This window comes from Scophthalmus maximus, chromosome 2 (assembly GCF_022379125.1).
Source record: "Scophthalmus maximus strain ysfricsl-2021 chromosome 2, ASM2237912v1, whole genome shotgun sequence".
Classification (NCBI taxonomy): domain Eukaryota; kingdom Metazoa; phylum Chordata; class Actinopteri; order Pleuronectiformes; family Scophthalmidae; genus Scophthalmus; species Scophthalmus maximus.
The window spans coordinates 26,527,387-26,540,000 of record NC_061516.1 but is presented as its reverse complement, the minus strand read 5'-3'; the positions used below and the strand labels follow the sequence as shown (position 1 = coordinate 26,540,000).

Sequence of the window (12,614 nt, the reverse complement as noted above, 5' to 3'; positions counted from 1 at the left end):
CCTTAATTGTTCTCAATAAAACCACATGTAATTATATTTCTACATTTGTCAATCAGTCTGTTTTGTTGACCTCAATTATATGTTTTTTTATAAATAAAGCAACGGAAATATTATCAATCATTATTTTTATGAATAAATTAAATATAATAAGTTTTTTTTTTATAAATGTGTTATTTCATCTATAATTTAATTGTATTGCCTGGTTATCCAGTTGAATGTCGCTCATATTCATAGCAGCAGTGAGACACTTGCTCTGAGCGACAGACCAAACCTCACAGAGGATATGTGGAGTTTTGCGGAGCTGTGTCGGGGGAATACCGGTAGTCCCCGTCGTGTCTTCAGTATTATCTGCCCTTTACGGCGCACTACTGCTCCAACACTGCTTCTTTACAACTCCACTGTTTATCCACAATCAATGTGGCCAATACAGGGGCGTATTAGGGGCAGTAAGTATATTGTAAATGAAAGTTTATGGTAAAATGACCCATAAACGCGCGGCTGTATAAGTCTGGACGAGCTGCCGCGAGCGAGGGACGATCCCCCGAGCGTTTATGGACGCTGACGAGAGGCGAGAGTTATTTGCTCACTTTTTCATTTTATTTGCTCCAATTATTGTCTGCGTCGACCGACGCGATGCGGTAAACACCTCCGATTGGTTCCAGGCGCATTTTAATGCAGCGGCGGTGTCGAGGTTCCGCGCGGTGTTCAGACGCCAACGTGAACACAGGCCTCAGATATTTGTCCAAGTTCACTCCTGCCATGGTTTACTGGCAGCCATTTTGTTTTTTTGGGGGGAGGGGAAGTGGAAATGTGCCCTGAAATGGCCGCCGCCCCAGTTAGATCGTCTCTTCTCAAACACACTGACTGTTTGAACGAGTTGTTTCCAGGAAGAACTGATACGAAACCTGATGTTGATTATGTCGGTGCTGATAACAGCGGTTAAAAGTTACATTCTCCAGTTTGACACAGTTACACAAGGGAGTTTATAGAAAGATGATATACAAACGTAATTATTTGTACTTGAGAGGTCATGTAAGGTCGATCCGTGTTTTGCAGATTTGCGCCGACGTGTCTCTCGACAGTTGACCTCGGCGATAACGAGGATGTTGTTCCTCATTAACACCGTCAGAGAGAGCGGAGCCGCCATAAACCTCGTCTCTGTGCTTCCCACCGATTTACGGGTTATCTGCTGCGTTACCGTACGAACCGTGCGTCGGGCCGCGACCCAGAAATCTGTTGGTTTAATGTTTCTGTTGTTTCTGGGATCCGCTCGGCACAGGTCAGACATCGCACTTATACTTTCACATGCTTTTATTTGGACTTCGCCTCTGTTCATTCTACTAAACTCAAGACAGTGAATTTCGTCATTCTTCCCTGTAAAGGTCCCAAACCGCGTTGAGACACGGTCCCTCCGCCTCGCGTCTGTCTTCTGCACACGACCGAGCTGAATCCTCCGCGCTGCTATCAGAGCTCGTCACGCCTCCTCAGCAAACATGTCTGCGTCTCTGTGGTGAAACCATTTTTACTGCGTCCACCCCCCAATAAACTTTATGGTGCGGAGGCAGAGAACCCGGCAGCTTTGCTCTCGTCGCCGTCTGTTTACCCAAAAATGAGGGCGACCGTTGCTACACACGATGTGAACGCGACTCCGTTTGTCCTGGTTTCGCTCCCAGACGCGAAGTAAACGTTCACTTCACGAGGACGAGAGTCTGTGAACAGACCGAATCCCTGAATGTTCATGGACACGAGCTTCTGAGATCCACGTTATCACGTCGTGAGACCAGAACGATGCGCTTGTCTCCGCCGTTGTCGACTAGTTGGTCAATGTTTAATGTTCTAACACGGGACAGTTCTGACGTCCTCCGCCGAGGGGAAGTGAGAAGGAAACAGGTCGAAACCAGTTTGTTCTCGTTCTTCAAGCGTTTTCTCTTCTAAAATGAAATATACACTGAATGTTGCTTCCCCAGGTATGTTTCATACTGCGATGTGTTCGTCAGCACGTCGAGCTGTGGCGGTCTGCTGCGTGGCCCCTGGGGGCCGCGGGCCGGACTCGCTGGTTATTTTGAGCCCGTTCGTCTAAAAAAGAACAACAAACACGTTTACGATCATCGGAAACTCGTGAATCATCTCATCTGAGAAGCTGGAACGAGAGAATTTGTGTCAAAAATTCTTCTGGATCTTCCGTCAATAAAAACCAGAAAGGATGAAAAGCTCATGAACAGATCTCCAGTAAACTGATGCGGATCTGGACAAAAGGGGGCGGAGCCAGAAAGTCTTTTTTAAACTTGTTCACTGATTTCACAGAGAATAATTCATGAAAACACTCCGACACGTTCACTGACTGAGTCTGTGTCCAGAGATGATCTGGTGGCTGATGGAATTGAAGGACATCGTGTTCATCATGTTCTACTTACTGTTGTTGTTTCTCTTTACGTCGTCTTTCTGTGTATTGTGAGTTGTTGTTTCGTTTTTCAGTGAAATCAGGTAACGTCTGCGTCTGAACACCAAACTGTGACACTGAATTAAACCTGACTCCAACCTGAAAACCCCAAGTCTCCTCACTCCATCCTCACAAATATACAAGTACACACACACACACACACACACACACACACGCACACATACACACACACACACACACACTGCTGATTGTCTCTATCAGTGTTTTAAAAGATACGACTGTTGTTGGAGGCAAAATGGATCCAGTAGGACAAAGGTCTGGGTGAAGACACGCACACACACACACACACACACACACACACACACACACACACACACACACACACACACACACACACAGTAGATAGCAGGATCCTGTGCTCTGTTTGCCCAGTGTTCCTCTTCGCCCTTTGGACACCACACCTCAACAGCTACATCTCAATTTGCAAATACATGCGTGTGTGTGTGTGTGCGTGTCTTGTCTTTTATTTTTACATTTTTCATTCCCTCTTTCTCATTTCTGACAGTTGTCGTTTTCTTTCAAACATTCACTTTGCTTCGTTAACGTCAGTTTTGTTTCTACACACTTTGTGACTTTTCTTTGGTCATTATGTCTAATGAGTGAAATCTGTTCCACGGCTGGAGTTCAGCTTTTAGTGCTTCCTCTTCCTCTTCCTCTTCTTCCTCTTCTCCTTCTTCTGCAGCAGTGGTTCAGCGGCGGCGACGGGAGACTCGTCTCCTCCTGCTGCAAATCAATCAACTTCTGTTCACCGACGATGAAAAGACAAGTGTTTTGGAACCTTGAGTTAATGAAGAAGAGAACCCACGGCAGCCATCTTTACAATAAAATCTTTTGTTTTTAATACAAATTACATTTGAAAATATACACACGATGGAGTCTGATGGGTGAGATCACAAGCATCCACAGCACGTTTGACTGGACCGTGTGGAGCAGGTCACTGAGTCCGTCTGGTGTGAACCCGGACGCTCCAGCGCCGCTGCACGTTTGGTTTTCATTGTGCCACTGACGTACAGTATCGACGTGGGACGTCGCCTCCATCTTGTGTCAAGTTTAGTTTACATTCTGTTCCTTTGTTATAAAAAAAGATGTTTCATCAAATCTCACGTGTTTAGTAATTGAAACTCATAAAACGACGACCAGGTGTCGCGTTTGTTCCATCGGGGCCGAACTGAGAGACGGACAGGAAGTCAGTGTTCACACGGAGCCGATTGGCCACAGGATCGTTTGTGCTTATTCGTGTCAATTGACGGAATAACGCAGACGGTCGCCCGACAAACACACACACACACACACACACTCACACACTCACGTAAACGTGAAGTGTTGAATGTAAAGAAGTCCGACAGGAAGGCCAATGTGCTATCTGGGGCTAAAGCTAGCGTCCAACTTCCTCGCTCACTTCCTGTCGAGCTCCTTCTTCTTCTTCGATGTCAAAATGTTGCTTAAACTTCACATAACAGGATTTCATGGGCTGAGAACATATTAGCCAATGAAGCAGGAAAAGAACACACTTAGAAAAAAAAGGAAACGCATCGTGATCAAGATTAAAACGTAAAAGATCTGAAAATTGGATTCACCCTCAATAAGTAGCTTCAGAGTTAAAACGGTGTCACGCTGCTTCTGTTCTGCATCTTTACACATTCACACCTCCGCGATGTCAAGGAGGCCTCAGTCCATCTGATGGAAGGATTGTTAATAATGATACAATATGTTTTATTCAGCCTGGAGTGTTTGGTATCTTTGGAAACATCTGGATCTCGGGATTAATTTAAAATAGAGTTGTCAGTAGTGGAGATAAAGTATCTTCCCCCGGCGGCACAGATCACAGTGGGATACGTTTGTGTGTGTGCTTGGTAACGGGCTGAACGTTCCCTCCGCAGAGTCCGACGACGGGAGGAGAAGTATTTTATCGAAGATGTGACGCAACAAAGTTTTTCAGTCCGTCTGTTTTTCGCTCCTGATGCTCGAAACATCCTCGTCCTCCTCAGTACTCCTCTTTGATGTTCAGCGGCAGGGACGAGGGCGACACCAGCCCGTTGCTGCCGCTGCTGCTCGTCACCATGGCGACACTGCTGCCGCCGTTTCTGTGGAGGCCGCCTCCTCCTCCCCCGCCTCCGTTGCTCCCGGCGGGCGGGGTGGGCGTGGTCGTGGAGGAGGCCGGCTGCTGGAGCTTCTTCTTGTTGATCTTTCGCTCCTTCGCCCGGCGGTTCTGGAACCAGATCTTCACCTGGAGCAGAGGGAACGTTTGGATTTGACTTAATATTGACCCATTTTTTATTTGACTTTTAAAAAAGTCTATCTGACAGGTGAGCAGTGTGTGAGCGCACCTGTCTCTCTGACAGGCTGAGCACCGTGGCGAGCTCCGCCTTCCTGCGGATGGTGATGTACTTGCTGTAGTGAAACTCCTTCTCCAGCTCCAGCCGCTGGTGGTCGGTGTAAACCACCCGGTACTTGTCTTTGGTCCGCGTCTTCCCGTCTACGAAACACAGACGCACTTACGTTAAGGTCAAGAAGAGGCAGTGAGGTCGCCGTTAGATTAAAGAGGAAATTCATTGATTTTACACATGTGAAAAATCAGACTGAGACTGAACCAGATCAGTGTTTCCAGGTGGTTTTAGTAGAAGTCTCTGTCCACAAGGACACAACAGAAGACAAAGAGCGTTAAAGGTTCCGTACGTAGAGAAGAAAACTTGTTCTTGGTGACACCGGTGGCCGTGACCTGAACTGCAGTCAGCGTCCTGTTTCTCACGCTCGTGATTCGTAGGTAGACAAGAGTGAGTTTCGGCCACTACGATGACACGTGAGACACATGTTGATAGATGAGGTGACAAGTCACACTGTTAAACTCGACCATAACAAAAACCAGAGCCCGCCCACTCCCTTTGAACGCCTATAATCTCAAACCAGCTGCATGAGTGAAGTTGAGCTCAAGCGATCGACGTGAATGGAGCTAAATGGCTAAAATAATTATTCACACCTGCTTCTTGACAAAATAAGACATATTTAATTTGAATTTTTGACAGCTCCTGGTGTCTGGCTACAGTACAGGTCATAAGCCCCGCCCCCTCCATGTCACGTGAGGTCGTTCTTTGTTCACGTGTTCATGTTTCTGACCGCTTTGCTTCTCATCATTTATATGTATGTGTATATGTGATATACAAACGGGGCGGAGACGTCATGATTGACAGCTGACACGGACTCATTAGTTGGTCGAGAGCGTGTGTGTGGGCGGGGCCTCGATACCACGGCTCCACTCCACGAGGCCTAATGACGTCACCATGGAGTCCTCTCTTTATATTCCTACCAGGGTTTAAAGAAACTGTTTTTCCGTGTTGCTGATAGCGACTGTAGGTAAGAACGTTAATACATTTACAGATCCTGGACATGAAATACAATGCCGATGATTTAATGATTCCACTTCAGCTGCGACTCTCCGTGTGTGAAAAAGGTGAATGAAGCGTAAACAGTCGCCCATGTGTTATAAAGTCATATAAAGTGTCCTCACCCTGACTCCTGTATTCAAATCCTCAACCTGCCTCGGCTGCATTTGAATAGGCCGAGTGTTATCCACGTTTATTGATTTATGGCTTCAGTCTTCGTGTGTTTCTTTAAAAAAAAAATCAACTCTTTGAGAGGATCCAGCTGGTTAAACGTCAAGTGTCCATCAAAGCACCGAACTTCATGTAACGTTCGAGTGTCGGTGGGAAAACTGAAGCCTGGAAAATTAAAAAACAAATATAATACATCGTCCTGGATTCAGGACGTCCGGCATATTTCTCTTTGGGGGAAGTCACACAAAATGTCCCTTACTTATTGTTGATGTGATGCTGTTGTGCAGCTGAACTCTGGAGATATCTGAGTCAAATCAAATTTGTTTTTGTAGCAACATAATCACAAACAAATCACAAAAACGAAAAAAGTCTTAAATTTATGAGAAAAAATCCCACTTGAATATTCTCTAAAGTTTAAAAGGCAAATTCGAGAGATCGTCAGTTTACAAGATGAAACTGAAAAAGTTTGTCCGCGGTGAGAAAACTTCAAATCTAATGAGAAATTCTGTTTTTATCGTTGTAAATTTATGGGAAAAAAACCACTCATTTTCTTTTTCTTCTTGTTTCTTCTACACCACAGACGCTGCCGCTCGTCACCAACTTCCTCCACCGGGCGTCGCAACGCGGTGGGCAGAGCAGACGAGTGCCTGGGGCCCCGAGCTGAGACGAGGGGCCCGAGAACAGCTGATTCCTCTGCTCCACAGCCGAGAGGGGTTTTATCTGCACAACTTCAATCTTCAATCTATAGAACGACCAGAACTCCTTAATGTGTGTGTGTGTGCGTGTGTGTGCGTGTGTGTGTGAGTGTGTGTGTGTGTGTGTGTGTGTGTGTGCGTGTGCGTGTGCGTGTGTGTGTGTGTGCGTGTGCGTGTGTGTGTTTGTGTGTGTGTGTGTGTTTGTGCTTGTGTGTGTGTGTGTGTGTGTGTGTGCGTGTGTGTGTGTGTGTGTGTGGATCAGGGCTCGGTTTGGTCTGATAAAGTCCCTCGACACAACAGAACAGTGTGAGCGGCAAAAACAAGTGAATTCTAAACCAAAACCTGAGAAAACTGCAGATGTTCAAATTCAAATTCCAAGAAATCTTCCTGCGACCACTGAAGAGTTATTCACCCAAACACTCCACAGTCTCCCCGAGTCTCTGAGTCCAGGTGAACGTTAAACACACAGGTCGAGTTGAAGGTAATTAAAAGGCCGTGAGGTCTCGTTAACACGCTCTGATTCACTATTAACTCTGAACACACAGCAGTTAAACACACACACACACACACACACACACACACACACACACACCGTCTGTCCCTCCTGTAATCGGTCACTGGGGCAAATTCAAACTCAAACATTTGAGTCCTGGCCGGACATCTGTCTTCTGAACTGCTCCGAGTTTCTGCTCCATTTGTCGGAAAAGTAAAACACCAACAGTTTGATTCTCCGTCTGCTAACGAGACGACGAGGAGACGAGGGGACGAGGGGACAAGGGGACGAGGGGACGAGGAGACAAGGGGAGGAGGGGACGAGGGGACAAGGAGCCGAGGGGACGAGGAGAGGTGGGGACGAGGGGACGAGGAGACGAGGGGACGAGGAGACGAGGGGACGAGGAGACGTGGGGACGAGGAGAGGTGGGGACGAGGAGACGAGGGGACGAGGAGACGAGGGGAGGAGGAGACGAGGGGACGAGGAGACAAGGGGACGAGGGGACAAGGGGACGAGGAGACGAGGGGCGAAGGAACCACAACGTGCTCCCGTCGAGTTTCTGTGGTGTTTTTGTTACGTCCGTGTGGACGGAACCAGTTCATCCGGCTCCGTCCACACGGACACGTTTTTTTAATAATTTTTAATACTCGTCACTGTTGCCATGGTTACGCCCGGCGTTCCACACGACACTCGGGAGTTTTCCGGCCTCTGAATCGGTGGCTTGTGGTAAAGCGTCGCCAACACTTCCTGTCAGTCACAGTTCCACCTCGTCGTCGTCGTCACCACCGCTGTTACCAAGCAACCGACTGCAGAATTGGTCAATCTACTTCCTGTCTACACTCGAGTGGTCACGTGGATTATCACCGATAAAGAGATGAGACGCTCATCAGGTCGATTTCATCTTAATATTAAAAATTTCATTTTTTTTTGCCTGAAGACTACAACTCCCATGAGCCTCAGCAACCACGAGCACTGAAACCATCCCAAATGAATTCACGATGCCAACGTGATTTTCCTTCAAATCACCTTTTCTCCTCATCGGCATCTTCCACTCGCCTTTTGAGCGACAGGAGTTTTTTCTCTATTTGAGTCATTTTCAGTCTGACTCCACCGGGGCCCCACGTGGCCCCGGGCCCCTGGGCAGCTGGGTGCAGCCCTGCCGCCGGTCGCACTTCACACTTCAAAGTGGGAACCGACTTGTAAACTGTCGTCGGCTCCGCCCAGAAGACACGCGGGGGACAAAGGGCCCCGCCCCGCCACGCCCCTGACCCCGCCCCCTGGCCCCGCCCCGCAGCGGGGACATTTCCATCACAACGGCTTCAAAACCGGCTTCACACGTTTGATCCGCAGACGCGACGCGAGTGTTTCGAGCCCCGGAGAAAGACAGAGACGAAGAAGAGACAGATTCCGTCCTGACAGCGACACGTTTCAGCTTCCGATGCGTTGATATGAAATCCCCCGATCGACTCGCTCGTAATAAGCAGCTGCAGAGATGAAACGAACGTTATTATTTTAAATAAAAACGACAAAAGAATCAATACATGTTCAGAAAAATACAAATGAACTGAACTAAAGAGTGAATATCGATGTTCTTTTTAAATAAAAAGAAGTAGTTTAACGAGGATTTTTTTGGAGTAAAATTAAAATATTAATAATAAATTCTAAATAACTCGACTGAAAAGCGAAAATCACTTTTTTTTAAGAGACATGTAGAAAACACGCACCTGCAGGAATCTGTCGATCTGTTCATACACGATTTATTAATATCATCATCCTGCTGCTGTTGGACTCAGATGATCATTATTGTGGATCATTTCTCATCTTGTCAGACTCTGTGAAGTTGAACGAGCAGCTGCGGGTCATTTGAGTATCACACGGTTTCATATCTCACTCTTATTGAAATGTTCAACAGCCTCACGAACACTTCATTATTCGATATAATATATCATTCATGTAGAAGCCAAACTGACGAGAACAACCTGTTGTATGGATACAATTGTTATTCAAGAAAAACATGACAACAATAACAATTATTAGGGAAGATAACTGGGACCAGGCGTGAACTGAGAGGCCGGAGAACAAGTGTCCCCCCCCGGGTCTTACTTGGGTTGGTGGGCGGTGCGGAGCTGCGTCGTATCCAGTCGTACGGGTTCCTCCTCTGCGGGGAGCCGGGGGACATCTGCCCCGCCGGCGCGTTCAGGGACGCGGGCAGCAGCGCCGGCGGCTGCCCGGAGAACTCCGGGGGGCTGAAGCCCAGGGAGGGGCCCCCCGCGCCGGGCCCCGTGGACGCCGCGGGGGGCCCCCCGGCTGCGGCGGCCGCGGCGGCCGCTACGGCGGCGGCCGAGTGGCCGTAGTGATGGGACCAGTCGTCCCGTGTGGGCGGGGGCGGCGGGTAGGCCGAGCTCCAGCCGCCGGGGCCCGGCCCCTGCTGCTGCACCACCGAATGCAGGTCGGCGTTGAGGCCGTGGTGGTGGTGGTGGTGGTAGCCGGCGAAGTCCGAGTACTGCGGCGGGCCCGGCACCGGGAAGCTCTGCGGGCTGAGGCTGAGGCCCGGGTGGCGCGTCCCCGGGTTCTGGTGCGGGTACATCGCGGGGTCCTTGTCCAGCTGCAGGTAGCCCACGTACATGTTGGCAGGTGAGGGCTCTCCCTCTGCATACTGCGGATCCAGCCTCTCCTCCTCTGGCGCCTGGTCTCCAGGTCCGGTGAGCGTCACGGTGCACGAGCCTCTCCACCTGGTCCACACCTCCACCTGTTCCCTCTCTCTCTCCCTCTGCGCTCCCTCCATCCGCCGCGCGGTCAAAAGTGCTGCGGTCACATGGGACACTTTATGGCTCTTATCTCCGTCCCTCCCTCCCCCTGTCTCCCACACTGTCTCTCTTCCTCCTCCTGGTCTCCACTTCATCCACCTCTTCCTCCTCCTGGTCTCCACTTCATCCACCTTTCCTCCTCCTGGTCTCCACTTCATCCACCTCTTCCTCCTCCTGGTCTCCACTTCATCCACCTCTTCCTCCTCCCCATCATCATCATCATCATCATCATCACGATTATAACAAAAACACAAGTTACCAAATAAGTCTCATCCCCGAGTTCAACGAGGATGTGAAGATGAAATACAAGACGCTGGAATCCACAGGTCTCTATGCAGATTCCGGCCCGCGCCTCCTCCCTCCCCTCCCCGGTCTGCGGTCTCCTCTCGTCGGCCTCGATTTGCATGACAGTCCGCTGCTGCATTTCAAAGGAGAAGAGTCAAAGTTACAAATGACAGAGAAGACGCGAAGAAAAGAAGAAGAGAAGGTTTAACAGGTCTTCAGTCAGAGAGACGACAGGTTCACTCACATATATAATATCATATCATATAACATAATATAACTGAGAGACAAAGTTCAACATGACATTTATCAAGATTGAAAATAATAAAACAGCAGAAAAGTAAAGGGGAAAAAAAGGATACGAGGAAAAATCAAGTGAGGAAAAATGAAACATCTGTAAACAGAAATGTTTTTCTGGGTAAAACGTTATGTTTACGATAAGAGACATTAATCAGTCCTAATAACTTCGGAATGAAAATGGAATTTTTTTTTATTTTAATTCAATCGATTTACAAAACTGATATTTTTTCTGATCTTTGAACTCAACATTTCAATGTTTGTTATAAATCAATATATATATATATATATATATATATATATATATATATATATATATATTTATATATTTATATATTTATATATAAATCAAATTTCATCTCTTCAGCTTGAATCATAAAACAAGGTGTTTTTTTCCAATCTGCTTGTATTTTACTCTATAATAACTAATATATTAATAATAATCATATGTTTCTATAAGTTGCTCTTTATCTAATATTGAGTAAGTGAATTACATCCACGTGGTGGAAAACATTAAACTTTCCATGTGCTGTAAATTTTAAGAAGAAATATTCCTGCATTTTTTATGTTTAATGTTCAGTGACACTAAAGTTCAAAAAAGTTCAAAGATTTGATGAATAAAGTAAAAATTTTATTCTTTCCAGAGCAAACTGACAAACTCTCTCTGGGTTTATTTCTGTGCTTATTTGTTAAAATAGGGGATAAATGAATAATGTGTTATATATGATGATTGTAAAATAGAAAGTTTATGACTTTTCAAACAGACAAACACGTTAAACCGATAAAGAATACAGGAAATTTAAGTACGATTAGATAGAAATGAATGAACTGAAATGCAAAATAGACAACGATTAACAGAGCGAAGCTGCAGAGCAGTGACACGGGATTCATCAGGAAAAACATATGATCTTATATATAAGAAAGAAAAATTATATTTCAAATGGAATCTGGAGCTGAGACAAAATTCAGTTTCCTCCTTCAACAGCAGCTGATTTATTTATTATAATAACATGAAGAGAAAAGAAAGAGGAGATATTACTGAACATTGTGGGAAATTAAATATACACACGCACACACACACACACACACACACACACACACACACACACACACACACACACACAGGAAACAAGGTCACCTGAAGGTCAGCGACAGTGTCTTCACCTCGACTAACAGTTAATAGAAAAAGAGAAGAATAGAACAGCACATACTGATAATATATATAATAATAACACTGATAATATATAGTACTAAATAATAAAATAGCTAAATATTACAGATACTGATGGATCAGCTGATGAACATATTTTAAACATTGATTCCCAAGACTTCGTTATCAAACCTTTCATGACACAGAAATGTGAGTCTTAATATTTTACAGTTTGACCATAAGGTTTATTATAAATAGTGAGAATTAAAAAGAAAACCAAAAATACAAGCAGAGATATACAACTCGAATTTAAAACAATTTGAACATAATATGATCATAAATGCACATATTTTATGCATCGTTTCATATCGTCAAACATGAACGCAGATATCCACATGTCGACCAGCTGATCATTTGTTCGGACTCAACTGTAAAAGTTGCTGCATCACATGTTAATAGTTTGATTTCTTGCATTTTCATCCTGTTTTTATGTAGAATCGGTGAAACTAAATTTTTCTATGAAACTTTTGACCTAATTATCGCTCAGTGTTTGTTCATACGTCATGTTTCATGTTTTCTGTGTATTTCTGCAGCTTTATAGTTCATTAAATTTGACTACATGGGTTTTGAGACACAGGTGAGTTGTGTCATATGTCACAAGGACAAACAATATATACAGTATGTAACTTAAAGAAATGTAATTAATCACAATGAAATGCAGAAATGAACAAAAGTGAGCCTGGACCTCGGATGGTGTTAAACAAACACAGTTGTGTGTCCTGCTCATGGGTCGTGTGGCGGAGGGATTCAAACCCACAACCCTCCTGCTCCCCAACGCCCCTCTGCTGCCTGAAGAGGAATTAACGGCATCTTTATAG

The 12,614-nt window shown here is 45.8% G+C and overlaps 1 protein-coding gene across 1 annotated transcript; it reads right to left on the bottom strand.

The window, feature by feature from the left end:
* Window positions 1–3,276: 3,276 nt before the first annotated feature.
* On the bottom strand, window positions 3,277–10,000 carry cdx1b (caudal type homeobox 1 b). Its single transcript, XM_035624527.1, has 3 exons — window positions 9,304–10,000; window positions 4,789–4,937; window positions 3,277–4,688 (listed from the first exon to the last, which is right to left on the bottom strand). The coding sequence occupies exons 1-3, from the start codon at window positions 9,983–9,985 to the stop codon at window positions 4,446–4,448; spliced, it is 1,074 nt and encodes a 357-aa protein (XP_035480420.1). The 5' UTR covers window positions 9,986–10,000; the 3' UTR covers window positions 3,277–4,445.
* Between the last annotated feature and the right edge of the window lie 2,614 nt (window positions 10,001–12,614).